The sequence below is a fragment of the Ambystoma mexicanum genome, chromosome 9, assembly GCF_040938575.1.
Source record: "Ambystoma mexicanum isolate Mex_15411 chromosome 9, UKY_AmexF1_1, whole genome shotgun sequence".
Lineage (NCBI taxonomy): Eukaryota > Metazoa > Chordata > Amphibia > Caudata > Ambystomatidae > Ambystoma > Ambystoma mexicanum.
In genome coordinates this window covers 707,473,414-707,496,020 of record NC_090931.1, presented here as the reverse complement: position 1 = coordinate 707,496,020, position 22,607 = coordinate 707,473,414, and the positions used below count along the sequence as shown (strand labels likewise).

General features: G+C 44.3%; 2 protein-coding genes across 2 annotated transcripts; one reads left to right on the top strand and one right to left on the bottom strand.

Annotated features, from left to right (window-relative positions):
• Positions 1-467: 467 nt before the first annotated feature.
• LOC138489709 (gamma-crystallin-1-like) lies at positions 468-9,665 on the bottom strand. Its single transcript, XM_069617354.1, has 3 exons — positions 9,657-9,665; positions 4,531-4,773; positions 468-740 (listed from the first exon to the last, which is right to left on the bottom strand). Exons 1-3 carry the CDS (start codon positions 9,663-9,665, stop codon positions 468-470), a joined length of 525 nt encoding a protein of 174 aa, XP_069473455.1.
• Positions 9,666-17,565: 7,900 nt separating this feature from the next.
• On the top strand, positions 17,566-21,907 carry LOC138489708 (gamma-crystallin-4-like). Its single transcript, XM_069617353.1, has 3 exons — positions 17,566-17,580; positions 20,149-20,391; positions 21,635-21,907. The coding sequence occupies exons 1-3, from the start codon at positions 17,566-17,568 to the stop codon at positions 21,905-21,907; spliced, it is 531 nt and encodes a 176-aa protein (XP_069473454.1).
• Positions 21,908-22,607: the final 700 nt, after the last annotated feature.

Genomic DNA, 22,607 nt, shown 5'->3' with positions numbered 1-22,607 from the left:
GATTGAGTTTGTACAAACGTGTCTGTTGCAATTTATTATATCTGCTGCTCATCCATATATTCCAGGATTGGAACTTAGAAGAGTCATATGAACATTGATTTCTGCTAGAATATTTGGGTCAGGGGAGCAGGATCATGCTAACTGGCATCCTTAGACCCACTGAGGAAAAGCAGAGATATCTAGAGAACAAGTTAAAAACTGAACCCAACAGTCTTTGCTCCATTATAAGAAACAAAAATGTCTGACTCATATTATCTATTGACATTCCAAATAGTGCAAACCAACAAAGATTTGAACTCTTCAAACACTCCATGCTGAAATGGAACAATGTCTAGTTTGTCATAAAACGTGTCATATGATTTGTGAGCTATCTCAAAAAAGACAAGGACAATTAGATAAAATGTATTGGTTTCCAAGTTGTATTGATACATTCTGATGCGGTTCAAAATAAATGCATTTGAAGTGTTTTAGAAAAATCCCATTCTTCTGAAAGATCCAATCCTGGGGCTCATGGCTCCCCAGTCGCTGTATCTCCTGTACTCTCCGGGTCTCAGGTAGTACTGATGGCCTCTGTAGTTGGGCTCCTCATAGAAGATCCAGTGGCCCTCAAATACATTGCAGGAGTGGATGTCATTGAAGTGGAACCTGTCGTAAACATTGGGACAGTCATCTGTGAAGTCCATCATCTGGCCTCCAAAGTCACTTCTCTCGTACAGCCTGATCCTAAATGTGCCGCGATACTGGGATAATGGAAGGAAATAAAAATATGGAAGAGTATATCATATGTGCTATTGCTGCATTAACAGATAAATGCAACGTTTACTATATAGGCAATACATTTTTTCTATTTATGTTTTAAAAGTGAGCCAATATTGTACTCCATTAAATAATGTTATAGAAGTACTACCAGATATACCCGTAACCAAACGTTTCATATAATTTTCCAAAGCTGCCCTGGCTGCATCCTTACGCTGAGCATCAGACGACTGCATCAGCATGTTGTCTGGCTTGCCTCTATTCTGATGTGTCCTGCTGCCTCAGTGCTGTCAGTCTGCATGCCTGTGTTTGAAGTCTTTGATGGGGTTGTTCAACTGTCTCTGCTCTGCTGCCCTGGCTGCCTCTCTACGTTGAGCATCAGACCACTTCCTTAAAGTAGATTCTATCTTCAGTGGCATGATGATTGAATGACAGGTTCGGTGTGTCTTGCTGTCTCAGTGCTACCTGTCTGCTTGCTTGTGTTTTAATACTTTGGTGGTGTTGCTCAGCGGTCTCTGTTGCCCTGGCTGCCTCTCTGGGGATGTGTACTTCTTGAGTGTTGATAAAACTAATTGCCCAGACGTCCTTGTATTACGTGTCCTGTATTACTGAGCTTTTTTTTTGTTGATTTTTTACATTTTTGAAATGCCCAGACCCATTGGTTTGATGTTGTTAGTACAGTACATGGGTGAGGAGAGCAGTATACATAGTAGTAGCCTGGGCATTTGACTCATATTTGTCAAAAAAACAGGTCTAACTAGTTTTTTGAAGGTGGAGAATGATTGTTAGTTTCTGATGATATGGGCCAGTGATTTCCAGAGGGCAGTAGCCGTGATGCAGAAGCTGACTCCACCTGCTCTTTTGGACTTGTACCAGGGTGTGTGCAGCGAGATGCTTGATCTAGATCTGAGTGTATACACATGGGCATTTTGGATGATGCAATTGTTGAGGTACAAGGGGGCCTCATTATATACGCAGTGGTGGATGGTGGAAAGGGTTTTGAATTCAATCATACACTTTGATAGGGAGCCAGTTTGAGTCGCGTCTGGTGGCTGAGATGTTGTCAGAGCGTTTGAGACCAATGACAGAACGTAGTGCTTTATTTTGGAACATTTGGAGTGTGGAAAGTTTAGCTGCCGAGTTACCCGTAAGTAGCATGTTACAGAAATCAAGTTTTGAGAGGATCAGTGCTCTTGTGAGTGTGAGACAGTTGCTCAGAGAAAGGAGCTGTCTACTCAGGGAGACAAGTCTGCTGTGTAGGCAGTGGACGATGCTATGGGATTCATGTGTCTAGACACGGATAGATCTGCTTCCAAATGTACTCCCAGTGGACGTGCCATCAATACAAAAAGAGGAGAAGTTATGCGTAGGCATCCAATTCTGAATTTTACTATAAACTGCAATAATTCTGACTATATCAGCGTGATGATCACCCATTGTAGGTATAAGAATGAATGTATCAATGAAGTTGGTATAAATGATCCCTCTCGCATCGAGGAGATCAAAAAGTGGTTTTGTGTAGGTGTTGCAGAGGGAGGACGAGAAACAAGGTCCTTGTGGCACGCCGAGTGGAGCAGGGATGGCATCAGCTGCAGCTTCTCCTATGAACACATGTATGGTCCGATCACTAAGAATGGATTTGATCCACAGGGTGGCTTCCAGGGAGAAATGGAAGTGCTGGCTAAGGTGTTGGCAAAGCATATTGTGATCAACGAGGTCGAAAGCCGCAAGAGATCAAGCAGGAGAAGGATGGCTAATTTGCCGGAGTCCCGGATGGTGTCCATTTGCATTTTTAAATACAGTACAGCCATTTCTGTACTATAGTTAGGGCGAAATCAAGATTGCCTTTTGCCTAGAAGATGGTTAGTCTCCAAGAATGATAGTTTGTTTAGCAAATGTATGGCTTTTGTTATTATGATTGTTCATTAAGGAAAATAAGCATTAGTTCCAATTTCATTCAACAGCGGCAGCAATTTAGCAACTTTAATTTGAACAAAATATGAATTTGTCTTGATTTCATCCACCCCAAAAAGGAAAAGGAAACCACCCCATTAGATTCTGCAATAAATGCTAACCCTGTTAAACCCCTTTCTGTCCCTTTAGATAGTTCCGCCTTCATTTCTATAGTGGACAAACAGACAGACACACTTTCAAAATATTATATCAGATATGTTTTCTAGAAATGTACAGTAGCTATACGATGTGTATTGTCACATTTTACTGATTAAAAGAGGCACATCAGACGTTTCTAATGTTTCCTAAACACATGTAATCACGATGCTCACAAAAATCAATTTTTGACTAAAGGAATGCAGAAGGGTTCTCAAAGTTAGTTTCACCATCTCAATAAACAGTAAATTCCTGAGTAATTAAGTGCACCTTTTTAAAGAAAGTTTACATGATTATTATTATTGTGAAGTCAAGTGCCAGAAGTGATTTATCTCTGTCTATATAAGGTCAACAAGAGGATTATGGAGGCATAAAGGGCAGAGTTCAATATGGTACAGACAGATTCATCACTTCTCCACACACATTTGGAAACCATGTATCACATCCTAAACATAGATAGTATAGAGGTGGGTGGTTGGGTGGGATATTATGGGGGCCTCTTGTCATTTGATCCATGGCCATGTCCTTGTAGCAACAATGCTAAAAACAATAGATTGCAGGATTGGCAGGGCCAATGTAAAATTAAAGCAATTCCAGATGGCAGCCTATGATGCCACCAGCAAGGAGACACCAGACAGCATCATGTATTTACTAACATCAAGACTTCTGGCTCCATTATATGGAATAGAGTCTCCAAAATGGCACTTCAACTGGGAGGGCATATATTCTTACTCAGGCCCTGAGGATGGGATATTAATGGGTTTTACTATGAGATGAGTCAAGAAACCATTGTACATCAGTTATTTCACAAACTGCACTACTCCAAAAAAGGGTTAATGGCCACTGCAGTGAACTTCCACGGCCAGTAGCATGCATTTAATCTGTAAAAGTCATGCATAAGATTTGTATGAATAGAATTTATGTTATACCTCAATTTCATTAATTTATATGTTTGAGAGGAAGCACAGGCCGTAGGTCAGAATTCTCCCTGCACTTTCCTCCCTGCCATACAAATACTCCAGCATTTACGCCAGCATCCCATTTTCATGCTGGAGTATAGGGTTTTGATTCCTATGGAATTTGCCTGCTTTTTACACTAGCAAAAAGCAGGCGGATCCCATAGGAATCAATTGTAAATGCTGCCTTCCAAGCATAAATGTAAGGCAGCGTTCACTCAGTTTACAGAGCGGAATGCAAAATGGTAGCTTAAAGGCTAAAACAACTCCATTTTACACTACATTTTTGCACTCCAACATGCAAATGTTGGAAATTATACAGCAGGGACCTGCTTACACCAAAGTGTAAACATAACAGATTCCGTGTGCTTAATTATGGGGACTTTAAGAATTATCCCCATAAATGTATGGGGCACGTGTACTCATGTCTGATGAATCATACCCCTGTGATATGGTTTTTCGATTTGTTTCTCTTATGCCATCACATATTTCTTTTAGAAAATCCCACATGTCTTTGAAAACCACTTTTACGATGTTAAATATCTAGACAGGTCCCACTGAGAATAATGGCTTTGTTCCTGCAGTAATGCACCTTGTTGGCATCATATTAAGTGCCCGGCAAAACAAAATATATGCACGGATGGTAAATATTTTTAAAAGTGACCTTGCTAGAGAACCCCCAATCTCGATGTGAAAATGCAGGACCTACCTCAGGGATCATGCGGCAGGAGCGGATGGAGTCGTTGTAGCCCATCCATCGCTGGTAATCGGGGTACTCTCCCCTCTTCAGGTAGTATTGATGTCCCCTGTAGTTGGGGTGCTCATATAGCATCCAGTTACCACTTTCCACTCTGAGTGAGTTGCATCGGTTGAAGTAGGAGTGCAGGTCCGCGGAGTCAGAACTGCACTCATTGGAGCGGCCGCCGAAGTTCCTGTCCTCGTAGAAGATGATCTGTGGTGAGGAAATTTTACACAGTCAGTGCATTATTGACACCTCAGTGGTGTGCATGACATGCTCAGGGAATCCCATGCACATTGAAAATATATCTGTAATCCTGTCTTGCCTAAAAGCTTTTATTACATGTTACTAACTGCATGTTGTTTCCTTTCTGTTAATAGCTGTGGCCCTGTCATGTAGGTCAAATGTGCACTATTAGTCCATCCCTCGCACGTTTGGTTATAATCCTTACAAAATGGAAGAAGTCACATGATCCTATTTATCAGATGGGACTTTCAGAGATTCAACTATTTAGACTGTCATTACGACCCTGGCGCTAAGGGATTACCGATACCGGTAAGGGTACCCGTACCGGTAATCCCTTAGCGCCGGATTACGAGGTTCCTTTGTGGGTTCCCACCTTAACGGCTGGTTTTACCAGCTGTTAAGGAATGGACCCGCAAAGGGACCTTGGTGCTAATTACGGTACCGCAATTTGCGGTAGCGTAATTACCGCCTTCCCCATTCCCATTATGCCCTAAGGGGCAAAAATGGGAATGGGGAAGGGCCATGGAAGAAGGGGGAATTATCGCCCTGCCAACCTTGTAATGGGGTGGTAATTCCCCCTTTCTCCATGGCGGAGTCGGTAAGTTACCAGCATGGACCATGGTGCTATTAGCACCATGGTTTTCCGCCTGGGTCGTAATGAGGCCCCATGCGTTTGTCAACCAGAGGTTAACTATGAAACTGTTCCCATCAGTTTTGGATTGCATTTACAGCAACAAATTTGTAAAATAAATATTGAAATGCAGAAGCTTTCTGTCTGTAACCGCAATGCTTCCCACGCAAAGCTCCAAGTGTGTCACAGCTAAAAAAAAAAGGGTGCTACATGGCACCATCTGAGGGCCCTGAACCCCGATGTTCACATCACATTGATATGGCAGCAGAATATATCAAAACGTGGTTGCTGCTTATCTTGCACGCCCACATAACACCCTTCCCACTCCCTGTCTATAATCATAGTGCAGGAGTGATGGTTCATTTTGGTGTGTGATCCTTATATACCTACTGCGTGGCTCTTCCACCAAAGAAATACAGAGACAAGTATTGGCAAAGCTGACCATTTTAGGGTTGCCACTTTTACCCTCTTATGTCCAGGCACGCAGATTGCTAGGCAAAATTGTATGTAGTAACCCTATGGGAGACTACACCAGCCTTGTCCTCTTGGCAATTGTGTACCCAACCGTTGGTATAGGCCCGTACTACACATGTTGGTAGTGTGACTGAGCAGCCAGGCTTATCTCAAGAGGGGTCCATGTGAGCTGTAAGGTTGCAACATAGAGTTTCACAGTAACAAGTATCCAAATAACACTTATACTCAAGGTTTCTTGATTAAATAATGATTTATTAATTTAACAATAAGTTTTAAAATAAGCCTTCTTAAGAAGGGAGCAAATATGTAATACTTAAATATACTTCAAAATACACGATCTCAGTTTCAATAAATCAGTAGATAGCCTTTTGTGATGGCACACAGACACTTCCTACACCCTGAGGTGACTTCAATAACTAGGACACTGTGGACATTGATATTTCACTGATACATTTAGAGCAATACTGAGTTTGCTGTCAAAAAGGAAAAGGTTAGGGAAGGAAACAATGGTTAACAACTTTCTCAAACAGGTAAGCACTTTTGAAATCCCCAATGCAATGTAGATGAACCCTTTCCCAGCTATACAAGTAAAGAATGTATGACTTTTTGGAGGGACCGATCAAACACAAAGTCAGAGGTTAGAAGAGTCTTCAGGGAGCCCGGACAGCCAATGTCACTTGAGCAACGTCTAGGGGAGCTGAGGCACTTCTTCAAGGTAAGTAAAATGTCTTGCACAATGTTATAGAGAGTTTATTTGCAAAAATAAATCAATGTTGGGCCACAAGCTGGGAGGCTTGTCAAGGGCAAAGCTGCAAGCAACTCTGCAAAGGGCAGCCAATGCAGTTCTCAACTGAGAACAAGCAGCTACACACACAAGAGGTAAGTACTACCTAGTTCACAGTACCTTAGGCCTGAAGAAATTGGTTCCAGCTGGCTTCTGTTCCTGTTGTAGAATGGCAGTTCCTGTTGTTCCTGGGCCCCAGTTGTGGGGACAAGAGGGAGGACGTCTGGGGACTCCTGCACTACGATTTGAAGGTCAGTTGCAGCAATGGACAAAGTTCAGAGAAGCAGCAATTTGCGGTTTCAGCTTGTCGCAAATATCACCACTGCGGTTCCTGGACACCTTGTGGACTTTCCTTGCTTCTGGGATCCAGCACTCTGTTGATGTGGCTCAGGCTTGGTCAGCCCTGCTTTGAGGGAGTCCGCAGGATCTTCCTTGAGCCCGGGTCCGGCTTAAAAATGATGCACTCGATTCTGGTTTTCCTGTCACCTGGCACTCGGTTCATGCAGCAGCAATGGTAGCACAGCCAGCAGAGAGAGAGTTTCCAGTTGAGTTCGTCTTGGGGTCGATTAGTCCCACCAACCCAAGTGGAGAAGTCGTCCTTCGCAGGGCTTCTCTAGTCGAGGCGAATTCGGAGCTTCAGCACTGCAGCAGGGCTTCACCGGGCAATTCAACGGTCCAGGAGTTGCAGAAAGCTTCTCTTCTAAGTTCTTGTTCGTATTCCTTCGTCCAGTGGTCGACTCTGCCTTCCTTGCAAAAGTCCTCGCCTTTTATGCAAGTCTCTCCCATTCATTTGCAGCCTAGCTGTCACTGACACAGCCGGGTGGCTGTCCTACAAGGACAGCCAGCCGGCCAATCACCTTTGGGTGCATTTCTGTAACCAAGGAGACTAAGTACGACGAGCTTCGGGAACCTCTATCGCTTCCTGCCCTGCCAGACATGCTGGAGCCAGAGGCGGGCTTCATCAGTGAACCCTGCCAAGTACAAGACAAACAAAGGGACCATTCCTGGTTTGGCGAACAGAGTAATTCTCAAGGAGGACCTTTACAATAAGAAATGGCGAAAAGAGATGACCATGCCATTTTGACAAAATGGGTGCTATTCTGCAGCTGCGAACAAAGCCTGCGGTAAAAGCACACAATTGTAGGAAAAGAGTAAACCACTGCCACCAGACATCAATTGTAGAAAGGGTAACATAAAAATGTTAAATGAGAAAGTAGACAAAGGGGATACTAAGTAACCCCCCCCAGCACTCTATGTAAGATAGTGTTTGCTGCTTTTACAAAGTTACAAAAAGGAAAGTAAAGTGAATTTCACTTTACTGCTCTTGAAAACAGTAGTTTATCCAAGAGAGGGTATTTAAACCTTGGGGAAATCTAAAGGACTTCCCTGTGCCACTGCACTGAGGGTGCTGTGTGTCACAATGTGAAAAGATGATGGGCCTCATTACGACCCTGGCGGAGTGGGTTTACGCCAGCGGTATTCGCGGCGGACCCTTCGGCCCTACTACGAGTTCCCGTAGCGCCATGGAGCGGTTTCCGCCTGGTTTTTCCGGGCGGAGAAATCCATGGCGCTACGGGACCTTGTTGTTAATTACGCCACCGTATTTTACGGTGGCGTAATTAACGCCTTCCCCACTCCCATTATACCCTATGGGGCAAAAATGGGAATGGGGAAGGGTAAAATGGGGAATGGGGATTTACCGCCCCGCCAAGGTCGGAATGGGGCGGTAAATCCGCCAACCCCCATGGCGGTATTGGCAGCTTTCCGCCGTGCTCCATGGTGCATATTGCACCACGATCTCCGCCAGGGTCGTAATGAGGGCCGATGTCTATGGAGTTTGTCTCCAAAACCAAAAGAACCACAGTGTTCAGATCAAAGAAAAATATATGAGAGAGTGGGGGAAAAGGTCTAACTTCTCCTGGATAAAATTTGAAATGTCCTAAACTCCAGCAAAGTAGCTGGGGGTCTCTAAGGTAGAAGGGAATTAGCAGATTTCTGTGACTTCTCCCTAACACAGATACAATGTCAGGTATTGCCATCAAATGACCAGGTACTCACATCATGTGAATGGATTACCATATATTTGTGCATCGACAAATGGATTTTATGCACGCACAAGCAGGGTTCAAAATTGATGGGAGCTTGGAGCTATTTAGTTCCTGCCGATAGCCTAGAAGAGACACGTTAGTTTGGCACCAACAGTTACCAGGAGCTACATGTGGCTCTCCAGGCCATGTGATTTTACCTCTGTGCTTTTGGGGCAATCAATAAATAAACATTAGGACACATCTAAGACATTTAAGGCACAGGGGATCAGAAACAATGTACAAAATGATAGTTTGGAATTTATCATTGAGATTGAGATTTATCGAACGCTATCTACTAGCTTCTTGTTCACTAGGGCTAGCTCTTGGTCACAGTTTAATGCTGGATTCTTGGGATCTGCTTCTAGCTCATGTGAATCCAATCTTAATTTCTATCACTGCCCCAGAGACGTGTGTGTATGCGTCATCACATTAGTGCTAGTGAACATGCCTTTACTCTGCGTTTCCACTGGTGCTAATGCAATTACTCATGTAGAAATTGCATCTTCCGCAAGTGTAGGGTCATTTAATCCCTGTCCATTATTTTAAACAGATGGAAAATACCCCAAACATATAGAAGTTAGTGGTATAAAATACAATGTATTCACATCTCAGTTCGTCTTCTCAGGGGAGAGCAGTGATGCTGCTGCAGTGCCCCGCTTCTCTCTACCATCAGTGGGAGAGGAATATGTTATCCCTTTTCATCATCCCTCTCCTTTCCCCCTTTAGTTTCCCAGTCCTCCAACAAGGCAACCAGGCCATATGGGTCGGAGGAGCAAGAGAAATGCAGCAGGAGAGCAGCATGGCACCCACTGGACAGAAGTAATGACTCATTCCCAAAATCCTGGCCAAAGACCTCCCACAAATGTAACCTTACCTTTCCCATGTTGGCTGGTGTCCGACAGAGGCCGTGATGTCTGATTGCACTCAGGCTACCATCCTTTTATACACACACGCTGCTCTTTCATTGCCCATCAACAAAAGGGGGCCTGTTGCAGCACTACGTAGACAATGTATAGCACTCTTTTCTTTTTTAACTGCTAGTCACATTGAGAACGTTCCTCCTTTTGTCGGATTTTACTTTATGTTTCACTTACAGGGGGTTATAGCGCATAGCTGCTGAGTGGAGGGGGGTTGGTTTTCCCAAATTCTAACACATGGAAATTCTGGCAGGTCATGAATGTTTAGACACATAGCATAAAGGAAAAAGATGCACTCTCTTGTCTAATGTGTCTGTCGGGAATGGGGAATGTTAAATGTTGTTATATTCATTATTACTATGTTAGTTGTGTTACCTGTTGATATGTATTACAACACTTATGTTAAAATGAGCGTGTTTGGGAGGAATGTGTTTTTTTAATACTTTCCCACTTTACGAACAGAGACTCATTGCAAAAGTTATTGCATGATAGTATGTTTCTGATGTACTCTTCCTGAGCTATTGCTCTCATTTTTTAGTCTTCAATACCCTTTTGAATATTACCATGTATTAAGCCAATTAGGCGAACACCAAAATGTACAATACAAATTGAAAAATAGATACTGATAGGTTTCTTGTTTGGCAATTAGAAGTCATGGGCCATCATTACGATACCGGTGCTAAACCACGGCGCTATTGGCACCATGGTTGGTGCCGGTATCGTAACGTGTCTGCCATGGTGAAATGGGGAAATACCGCCCCATTCCAAGGTTGGCGGGGCGGTATTTCCCCATTTCCCCATGGCCCTTCCCCATTACCATTTTTGCTCCATAAGGCATAAAGGGAATGGCGAAGGCGCTAAGTACGGTACCGCAAATTGCGGTACCATACTTACTGCGAAGGTCCCTTTGCAGGTCCCTACTTTTTAACGGCTGGTCTAGACCAGCCGTTAAGGTCGGGTCCCACAAAGGGACCTCGTAATTAGGCGCTAATGGGTTAACGGCGCCGCAGCCTTTTACGGCACCGTTAACCCATTAGCGCCAGGGTCGTAATGAGGCCCATTGTAATTAATGAGAATTGTATATTCTCTCATATTACTTTATTTGGATGAAACAATCCATAAAAGCTCGTAGACAAAAAAATCATGAACACATACATATTTCCATGAAAAGTGAATGTTCTATAAAAACACAAAGTTAGCTGCCTCCTGCACACTAAAATCCTCATAATTGCCACACCCACGTATCATTCACATATAAATTAGCTACTCTATAAGTAGCTTAGCATATGGATGCTAAAAAAAGGCCTACAAGAATGTAAGAACCCATTAAATACAAAACTCAACAATCAGGACAACACTTCATTAAGTGGCCATTACCGGCACAATCTGGGAGAAATTTAAAAACACATTGTTTAAAAAGAAACACCCAATACTGTATATACAAAAAACACCACATTCATAAGAATACAATAAAATACATCAATCAAGTTTCAATTATAGCGGCCTCAAGGCAGATTGATTGATTGATTGATATTGTATTTCTATCGCGCTCGTACACATGTGTTTCAGAGCGCGACAAGGCAAGGGAGGGGAACAAAACGGCGATCTTAATAGGCCCAGTGACATTGAGAACACGCAAGTGCGTGGGAGAGGGGGAGGGGAAACTTGCATGGAAGGAGGGAGAAGTGGAAAGTGCGAAGCAGAGGAGAAACAGATAAATAACAATAAATAAATAATAAAGGCAACAAACAGTGGTAATGCAGCCAGCAATTTGCAAGTGCTAGGTTTAAGGCAGCAGTAGGTCTGATAAGTGCAGGAAGAAAAAGGGGGGGGGCTGTATGGGTACAGATACAGATCCCAGTGCAAGGGGTGGCCCGGAGGCAGTGCGGGAGGGTGGCAGGGTGAGCAGGTACCTTGGCCCGAAGGACAGAGGGTGGTCAGGTGCACAGTGCCAAGAGAGAACAGATCAGCAGGGGAGAGGGGGAGCAAAGGCAGAAGAAAAGAGGAAGGTCTTGAGGTGCTTCCGGAACCGGAGATGGTTCTCCTCAGGTTTTAGAGTGGCAGGGAGGCTATTCCAGAGGGACGCCCAAGCCGAAGACAGAGATCAACCGCCAGCTCGTTTCTTTGAAAAACGACTGATCCTGAGGGAGTTGGAGGTAGAGGAGCGAAGAGCTCGAGAGGGGAGGTATTTGCGGAAGGATAGCTGAAGGTATTTTGGACCCAGGCCACAGAGAGCCTTGTGGACAATGCAGAGGGTTTTTTAATTTAATCCTTGCATCCACTGGGAGCCAGTGGAGAGATTTCAGAGCTGGAGAGATACGATCCCAGGGCTTGAGGCCAAGGACAAGTCTCGCAGTCCTGTTCTGGATTAGTTGCAGAGGGCGGAGAGTAGAGGCAGGTAGATTTAGAAAGAGGCTGTTATAATAGTCCAAGCTAGAGAGAACCAGAGCTTGGGATACCACAAGCTTCTCTGGTAAGGAGAGGAAAGGCAGAGTACCTCTGAGGAGGTGCAGTCGGAAATTTGACTTTTTAGAGACCTCAGAGATGTGGGCGGAGAAGGAAAGGGTGGAGTCAAAGATGACCCCGAGGTTCTTAGCCTCGGAGGTGGGGGTAGGAGGAGGGCCAAGGGAGGTGGGCCAGAGAGTGAGGGGAAAGGATGGTGAAGGTGTGCCGATGAGGAGGATCTCCGTCTTGCTGGCATTCAGACAAAGATCATTGTCGGAAAACCAATCTTGAATGGCAGTCCAGTCAGGCAATGAGAGATGAGAGAGGGAGAGGAGGTGGCAGAGGGCAGCCTGAAAATGAGTTGAGTGTCGTCAGCATAGCACTGGAAATTTGGGCAGAAAGTGGCAATGCAGTGGGTGAGAGTTGCCAAGTATTGGTTGAAAAGCCAGGGTGAGAGGTTTGACCCCTGGGGAACACCATAGGTAGAGAGGAAGATAGATGAAAGGAAGGACCCAAATTGGTCCTGGGAGGGTTGGTCTGAGAGGAAAGAGGTCAGCCAGGCCAGAGCCTGATCAGTGATACCCAGGTTTTCACAGAGACGGTTGAGCAGGATGGTATGGTTGACCGTGTCAAAGGCAGAAGAGAGATCGAGGAGGATGAGGACAGAGGGAATGTTAGAGTCAAGGTTGGAGAGCAGATCTTCACGGATGTTCAGGAGAGCAGTTTTCATGCTTCTGGCAGCTCTGAAGCCAGACTGGTGTTCATGGCGTCAACCAACAAAATTGGAATGAAGGTTAAGACAACTTTTCCAGACGTTTGCCAAGAAAGGGAGTAATGGAAATTGGGCGATAGTTAGCTGAACAAGAAGGATCAGCTGTGGGTTTCTTGAGAAAAGGATGCACAAAGGAGTGCTTCAGAGGCAATATAGAAAGCACCCCTCCCAGAAAGATGCTAATGGCCATGTGTCGGTCTACATAACCAAAGCGCTTGATTATGTCATAAGGGGGTGACATTAGTGCAAAACACTGCTTAATGAGACAACAGAAACAAACGTTCCTCTGTTTAAACTTTTTTTGAAAACTGCAGTCGACACCAACTAACTTTCAGGGTGTCTGCCCTTAGCAAATACATCAATGCTGGAAAGCATTGTGTAAATTGCCCTTCTCCCAGAGTAGGCATTAAAGTTCTAACTCGCATGCCTTTAAATACTGAGCAGAGCATCACGAAGTCTACAGGAGCCGCCACTGCCTCTCGGCAAATGGGGGAGCTTTCTTCCTCCCTGTTATTTAACCAGCGGGACCGAGTTGTTCTTAGAGGGAAGCAGTTAAATATCGCCCTGGTTATAAGTGTTCTCTCGTTTTGGATTGTATGCCCATAGCAAGTACTTTTGGGTTGTATGAGTCGCAATAATGGCTAGGCTTCTATGTCAAGGGATTCCCGGGCAACCTTAAGTTCTAACTACAGCTGCATTTAAAAAAAAAAAAGATGCAGCTAGACGATTTAGCAAAGTTGGCTGAGTCAAATGAGAATTTAATTATTCAATTAACTTATCGACATCAGCTACAGTTCATCAGCATAAAAAAGTGCATACAAACAATTTGGAACACTTGTGTATGAGCGCTATACAAATTAAATATATCATATCACATCATATCATAAATAGAAATGGAAGTTGAAACACCCCTATTTTCTAAACTAAACTAAATGGAATTACACCATTACTGCCCCCTTTACACCACACTTATATGAGTGGGGATAATCGTATATAATGCAAGTAGGGGGGCAATGCAGGGGTCTCCCCGTGCATATATATGCGGTGTAAAGGGGGTCAAAGTAAATAAATAAGCCAGCAATTGCATGGCGCAGTCTCTCTTTACGCCTGGTCACGGGTGGCTGTTAAATGAATGTCCTTTTTAGTTTGCACAGGTGCACAAGTGAATCTGTAAATATGGGTTTGTTTGCACTTCTTGGGACGTCTTTTGTACATTTGCACGGTGCCTCCCCTCATGCCCATGTTATCCCTCATTTCTCTACTTTAATGAGTCCGTGTGCATATTCTGACCCCTTCGTGGTCTGTGCACTGGACGTTCCCACAGGCCTCGCACAGGGAGCACGGACATGGCACCCAGAACTGTGAACCTGCGCAGAGGCCGATCTGCAAATCAGTGGATGGTTATTATCCAAATTGACCTTTTGCACAATTGACCTTTACATTATTTTAGTTAATTTATGTATGTATTGGGTTGGTTTTGGATTAAAATTAATATAAGGGGATTGGGTGGAGGATTGCGGGGGGGGTTTGGATTGGGGGGAGAGTTGCGGGGGGTTTCTCCTGCATATATGGCCTAATTGACCTTCTAAATTAGGTCAATTCTCCTGAGGTCAATTCTCCCGAGGTCAATTGTGAAAAGGTCAATTAGTACACAACCAGTGGATGTAGTTTTGTGTGCCGCATAGAGCCTTTTTTTGCACAAATTGCTTACGGCCTGCGCAAAACTTTCTGTAAATCAGGCCCTTTCTCTCTTGTAAGGTGCTATTTTGTGAGACAGTCAAGAGACTTAATTCCAGTTCTGAAAGGAATCCCAAACAGCTCAAGAATAACAACAGATCACATGAATCGACTGTTGTATTAAATAAATACAGTACCAATGTGTTAGGTTCCTACGTGTTATGTTATGAGATATCACATTGGCGAGGGCAATGTGATGAGGCAAGGAGGGGGTACTGCATGAAGAAGACAAGGTCCCAAGGCAGGAAGAAAAGACAGCAAGGGGCACTAGAAGAAAATGGTAATGATTTACTTTCTGAAACCTGCAAAAACAAGGAAACAGGCTCCCCCTCCCCTCTTCATGTTTGTCAGTGGCCTAAAGCTTAATCCGTGCTATGGTTAAAAAAATCCAATGCACGTTTGTCAGAGATGTGTTGAAAAACAGTGTAATATTCTATCATTCATAGTAAAAAACGATATATACATAGAAAAATACATGTGACTATACAAAAACATGGAATACTGTCGCTTTTTCCAAAAGCTTTGACATCCCATCCACATGTTAAAAAACACCTTCTCATAATGTTAGGTTAGTATATAGTTGTGACTCAATTATCACAGCTGGAAAAATGTTACACCATCTAGGTTCAGGTGAACATGATAGATCTGCTGTACAACAAACACAATGTTTTTATTAAGAATGGGCAATGTTGTATTGTCCAATTGCCATTTGTGCTTTTCAATTACTTACTTTATGATTGAACATTTGCAAAGGCATCTCATGTAGTATAATTCCAAAAAATAAAATCGACCACAAAGAAAAAAATTAAATATTTACCCATCCATATCCCATGCATAAAAAGATGAGACATAGGGCCTGATTTACTACGCGTTTTTCAATGGGATGGTGCCACTGTAAAACCCCTTTGAAAATCAGGCCCTGCTTATTGTATGTTGCAGCTATATGGGATTGTGAGCAGGGTTGTCAGAGAAAGGACTTTACAAGAGTGCATGGGTGTCCACCAGAGAAACGATTGCTTCACGAACGTGGGGAGAATGCCGCCCTGGTTCAAAATACCATTTGGTGCTGCCCCTTTACCAGCAGGCAAATCACACAAATAAAGTCACACTTATGCACATTGGCGCCTGCAACTTTCTGGAGTACTGTGGGTATTAGACTCATTTTGGTGTTGCACCCAAGAGAATGTGATAAAATGCTCTCTCTTAGTACATTTTGGCTGCTGAGCAGAAATCAGAGATATAGAAAAGCGGTGTCACACTACCTGCACGATGGCAGATGAAAAGGTGCTCCATTTCATATTGGAAGCTACGGTGCAGAGGTTTACAGGCCATGGCTGTGCGCTGACTCCACAGTGCCATGTTCCAAACACTGTATTTTATGTATTTATGTATTTATTGATTTATTTATTTATTTATACCGTGCTATAGCCCACGGGCATCAGAGTGCACAAATAGACAGAGAAAAACAGGACAGAAACATGGACAACTGTAGGAATCAGATTGCAGATTCCTCACTGTAATTCCTGCACCCTGCGAAGGGATTCATCTTGGCACAATGTTCTCTTTAGGGGGTGCACTGTGAAAATAAAATGGTGCTGGCATGTGACATGGTTTAGTTAGTTCCTTGAATGTTAAGATTCTCACTGATTACTCCCCGGTATGCGACATCCCCCTCGCCTATTCTGCTCACAAGTGAGTCATATATGGAGTGAATGGCACAACTTGTCAACCGCCACCATCAATTGTCCAAAATGCAATCTGAAATCCATCATTGTATCTGTGAAAAAGATCTCCAATCGGTCAGCGCTTTCTGTAGGTTAGACCCCGAAGAAAACATAATCAACATCGCAGAACGGCAAAGAGAAACATTGAAGCAGCAGCAGTGAGTTGTAGCCCACACACCTAAGCAACGACAAACCCATTCCATTCACAGTGACAAAGGAAAGAATATTCTCCACGCCAAAAACAAAAGAAGAGCACAGTACGGTGTTCCTGTTGGACAGCAGCTGGCCCCCCTTTGTTGAATTTTTGCCATAGTGTAGGTCGAGTATATAAGGGTTGTGGCCTGAGAGCAACAAGACATCACATCCTCTCCCTTATCAGCCACCATGGGAAAGGTAAGGTGGCATTTCCAGGGTGCATTGATTATTTGTGGGGGGTGTCAGGCCCCTTGCTGTTCTTTTGCTTCTCTCTGCTGGGGAAAGGGAAGCATGCTATTTCATTAAGAGAGACCACAGCAGCTCTGATAAAGGTGTGTTTATATGTGTATGCTCGTTTGTGCAGCGGTCACTACAGGAGTATATAGAAACTATCGCATGGGGTACATTTACTCCATGCAGGTATATGTACCCCAAAAAGTAACTATCCAGTGCAATCCCAGCTCATCACAGATACTGACAATGTGACATGCTTTTAAGGTTACCCCCCCACTGATAATGAACATACTGAGGTGAAGGTGGTGGAAAGATAGGAGAAGCCTGGGCAGTAGCTCAGTCATTTTGGGCCAGTGCTAAGCATGCTGCCTAGTTCCATCACACAGGAATCAAGAGCACATTGTAGGACCTTTGGTGTGTTGGGTGGACTGGGCATTTTAGGATTTTGGAAAAGGTGGCATTGTGTCCTGAATTTTGAACGGTACACGTCGGAGAGGTTGTTTGTGTTCTGAGGGCACGTTTTCTTTCCCTAAAGGCAGAACCTCAGTTAAGGAGATAGTGGAAGGTAGAAACACATTGGCCCTCATTACGACCCAGGCGTTGGACCATGGTGCTAATAGCACCATGGTCATGCTGGTAACTTACCGACTGCGCCATGGCGGAATGGGGAATTACTGCCCCATTCTGAGGTTGGCGGGGCGGTAATTCCCCATGCCGCCATGGCCCTTCCCCATTCCCATTTTTGCCCCATAGGGCTCAATGGGAATGGGGAAGGCGCTAAGTACGGTGCCACAGATTGCGGCACCGTACTTAGCACCAAGGTCCCTTTTTTTAATGCCTGCTAAAAGCAGGCATTAAAGTGCCACCCGCAAAGGGACCTCTTAATCAGGCGTCACCTTTTATGGCGCCGTTAACCCCTTAATGCCTGAGTTGTAATGAGGGCCATTGTTTATGGTTCCCACTTCTCCAACCCGCTCTGCTCGTGTTCATGTAGCAGTCGTGTGGAAGGAAGGTAAGCAGGAGCAGAGTGTACTTTTATTGGTTTTTCGATAGAACATTTCTTTGACTCATAAGATGCCTTTTGGCGCTGGATGGCAGTTTGTTGTAGGTTTGTGAAATAAAAATGGAGACCCAAAAGAAACACGCAGAAACAGTAGATAATATTTAAGACCATTGTTTAGTAAAAAATGCAGAAAAGCAATTTTGGACCAGCAGGTAGGTGGAAAATGCAGAGGGGGGTATCCATCATGTGTCCTGGGGGCCACAGTGGCAGGGGCCCATTCAGATGTAAAGCTGTTGTTGGGGCATGGAAGGGCGAGCCCTCCAGAAGGTTGGGAAATGTAAAGAGTGTGGGGCAGTCCCAGCCATAGGCTCCACCCCCATAGTCATGCAATAGTCAACTAGCTGTCTAAATAAATGCTCCAGAGAGGTGTGCTACCCTGATCCTGCAGGGACACCCAGCACAGTCTAATTAATGACAGGAAGGGTGAAGGAAAAGGGGGGAGAAGAAGAGTGTAGCCCTCACCACTGTAATCACTTGTGGCCCCCTTGGCCCTCCTCAACCCTCTGAAAGAAGGTCCTACACCGATATTGGGTCCTTGCCGCTGCTAGGACTTTCCCCAAGCAGTTCCAGCAAAGGCCCATCTGAGCTGCAACCCACACCACACTTACAGTCCTGCCAGAGGATAGCTCCACTGATTTAGTCACCCCTGTCCCCCAAGTTTCTGCATACTGACATAGTGATTCTAGTCATTGCACGCAGCAGGGCTTGAGTTGAGGGTACACACGGGTGGGCGGAGTCCCCCGCTTTTTTCAGGAGTCCCCCATTATTTTTCAGAGGGTACCTTGATATGCACATTTCTGGTGATATCACATTCAATTGGTATGTTAATGGTATGTTGATACGTCCCCACTTTTTTTAGGACTTGGCCCTTGGCAGGCAGGACTGTGCCATGAGGTTGTCCTGTGCCATCTTTTAGCACCCCCTCAAGTTCTTTGATTCCCCATTCTCTGAGTCGCCTGTGGCATTCAGAGCTCGCCAGCGCAACGTTCCCCACAGCTGCTGCTGCCATGGCTGCTGTTCCAGAGGAGCCTAACATAGCTTCGACTTTACGTGGCTCCTCGTTTGGCAATTTTGCTTAACCTATCTAAAGAAGAGATAATCAATTCTAAACTTAAATTAGCCTTACTCCACATGCAAAGTCTGAGTGTGCAAGCGACAACACCAGCTACACTGTCATTATCTATGACACTTGGAAGCCCTCAGTAAAGAACATCACACCTGGAGTTGGCAAACTGAAGTTCATGTGCGGGTACTCCGCACTGTGCAGGGAATACTCACGCCCGTCTACAGGGTTTAGATAACTGAATGCAGCTGGCTGGCTCGAGGACCATCTTGACTACTGCATAATGTGCCTATTCTTGCTGTGCTAGGAAAATGCAGGTGCAGCCAGTTAAAAACAATTGGCAGTGATGGTCGCCATGTTTGTTATGGTGGCTGCCATTGCAGATGTCATGCAGCACACGCACGCATTTCAGAGATCACTTGTAACTCAGTGCATGTCTGTATGTCTGCGTTGTAAGGTTGGACTCCTGGCAGGTCTCCGGTGCTCATGCTTTTCACAGCACAAATCCTGTGACTCTCTAATCAGTCCCCACCCTCTTTGTACAGGATCAAAATTTGTCCAAAACGTAGGGTGACCAGATTTTCAAGACAAAAACCTGGATGGCCAACAACACAAAAGAATGACTACCCTACTCACACCTCATTGCCCCCCCTTTCTGTCCCACACACCAACCCCCTTAACCTGACCCACCTCACCCACACTTCCACCACCCTTCTGCCCCACCCCACAGTATTTCCAGCACTACCCCTAAATAACATGGTGCGGTTTTGATTGTGGAGATAGGCACTTTAATAGCAAAGCAGATGATGCTTTACTATTTACTCATTTATCTGCCAGCCTCTGTGGCGATATCAGATGATGCATTTGGTTAGGATCTGGAAGGTTGGTGGTTCTAACCAATCCTGAAGTGGCAAAATTCCAGTGTTTTAATGTTTATTTAGTTTAAATGGTTGCCAGGTTAAGATGTCACTCTCCCTTTCCCCAAAACCGATACATTTTTTCCAAATAAAAAAAACCTTTTGGGGCGGGAACCGAGGGCCCAATACCTGGACAGTCCCAGAAAAAGCAGGACGTCTGGTCACTCTACCGAAACGGCGTGACCATGCAGATGCGCTATTGGACAGGCTGCTTCTTACCATTTTCTGCCCCTTTTAGAAGGCGGCCATATGATGCTCAGACTTGAAAAAAATGACATTAAAAACCTTTCTCTTCACAGATCATCTTCTACGAAGACAGGAACTATGGCGGGCGCTGCTATGAGTGCAGCTCTGACTGCGCTGACCTGCACTCCTACTTCAACCGCTGCAACTCACTCAGAGTGGAAAGCGGAAACTGGATGCTCTATGAGCACCCCAACTACCGGGGTCACCAGTACTACCTGAGGAGGGGGGAGTACCCCGAATACCAGCGGTGGATGGGCTACAACGACTCCATCCGCTCCTCCCGCATGATCCCAGAAGTACGTTTCTGTTTCTGTCCTACATAAGAAGGAGTGAGCCTACTTTATGATGTTAGTGGAGCTGGTGTTGATTTGTTTCTTCGTAAAGAACGGCTCTTCCACCTGCTCGTGTGTGCCTTACTCTTCCCACACTGACCATTATGTTTTGGGCTAAAAGTCAACTTCACGTGGACTGATAAATGTTCATCCTTTTGTTGATATGGGCTGGTTCACAACCGTTTATGACAGTGCATCCTAATGACAGAATCACCTGTTTACTCGTTCTTAACTAGGGCTGGGCTAGTCCACCAATTAAAAGGTACATATTCCTTGCAGTATTTTCAGTTACAGTGTGGTATCTGTAGGTTGTCCACCTGGCACTGAATATTGCCGTAAAGTTAGTACAGGAAATGCACATTGAAACTATATGAAATGAAGGTGCCCTTGTAGTTTGCAATTAGCACAGGTAAAAGAATTGTCAGCTGCATTCACATATTTGAAATTAACATTCTAGTAATTTAAAATGTGACATTTCCTGCACTGTTCCAGTGTTTGGAAGGTCATGATCTCCAATTTATTAAGGAGTATACACAATCCAGTGAATGAATGTGCACATTCACACAAAATCACAGTTCCTTACAGCTGATAAGCTACCTCAGTAAGTTAAGAGCTTTGCTGAGATCTATGTGGGATCTCCATATCGCATGTTTGAATACCGACAAGGCTTACTCAGTCTCTCATCCTTCTGAAATGGAGTTTGGACAAGGCTGACTCAGTCTCTCATCCTTCTGAAATGGAGTTTGGGCAAAGCTGACTCAGTCTCTTATCCTTCTGAAACGGAATTTAGGCAAGGCTGACTCAGTCTCTCATCCTTCTGAAATGGAAGTTTGGCAAGACTAACTCAGTCTCTCGTCCTTCTGAAATGGAATTTAGGCAAGGCTGACTCAGACTCTCATTCTTCTGAAACTGAATCTAGGCAAGGCTGATCAGTCTCTCATCCTTCTGAAATGGAATTTAGGCAAGGCTAACTCAGTCTCTCATCCTTCTGAAATGGAAGTTAGTTAAGTCTGACCCAGTCTCTCATCCTTCTGAAATGTAATTTAGCAAGGCTGACTCAGTCTCTCATACTTCTGAAATTGTCGAATGAGTACCAATTTCGGTTGGGCAATAATAATTGTCCTTAAAATGTTCTATCTAGAGCGGGTTGGAGAAAGATCTCGATAAATAACAGATTATTAACAGATTTGTATTGTTATTCTACCAGTACCGTGGCACCTTCCGAATCCGGCTGTACGAGAGAAGTGATTTTGGGGGCCAGATGATGGACTTCACTGACGACTGCCCCAATGTTTACGACCGGTTCCACTTCAATGACATCCTCTCCTGCAATGTTCAGGACGGCCACTGGATCTTCTATGAGGAACCCAACTACAAAGGCTGCCAGTACTACCTGAGACCTGGCGAGTACAGAAGATACAGCGACTGGGGAGCCTCCAGCCCCAAGATTGGCTCCTTCAGACGATTGGGATTTTTCTGAAAAAATTACACTTTTTTCTTTTAATTGTATAATTGTCAATAACACCTAAATAAAACAGCTTGTTTGATTTGATTGTTTTCTCTACTGTGTCAGACAATGATTATCCTTCCTTTCCATGCGATGTACAGAAAAAATCAGAGGGGCAGCATAGCACCCGTCCTTTGCCGACTCAGGCAGTTTAGGGAAATACAGTAACTACATACATCTTACACGTGTCTGTACATAATTGTGCTACCAATTTCTCTCTTACCATTTTATGTATCCACACACTAACGTTGATTGCACCAGAGTTTATTTTTCTACACTTCCCATGAGTGAATTTTCGAAAGGTGACCAAATTATTTTTCTAAATTCTGTGCATGGAATAATTGAATGGAAATATATATTTATTATTTTGTTTGGCAGACATATGAGTACCAATTCAATGCAGATGACTCCACTCACATTCTGAAGATTTTTCTTCTTTGATCATAAGGTGAAGGATTGGCCTCCAGCATTTTGCTGATGGAGAATCCTCCGTCATACTATCAAAGTTGTATTACAGAAGTACACTGATGTGGGGGCAATGCAGTTGTACCGGAGTTAATACATCATTACCACCGTTTTGTGGCTCACTGTCTGTTTATAGTTTTTATCCAGGTTCCTTTTGACCTAAGTTTAATAGAAAATTGGATCTTGCTTAGACGTCAAACTAGAGTTG

Excerpts from the sequence above, each read along its gene's own strand:
- LOC138489709 (XM_069617354.1), bottom strand. Across the intron at positions 741-4,530 it reads CCTGCCGCATGATCCCTGAG|TATCGCGGCACATTTAGGAT; the intron begins GTAGGTCCTGCA and ends CCATTATCCCAG.
- LOC138489708 (XM_069617353.1), top strand. Across the intron at positions 20,392-21,634 it reads CCTCCCGCATGATCCCAGAA|TACCGTGGCACCTTCCGAAT; the intron begins GTACGTTTCTGT and ends TTATTCTACCAG.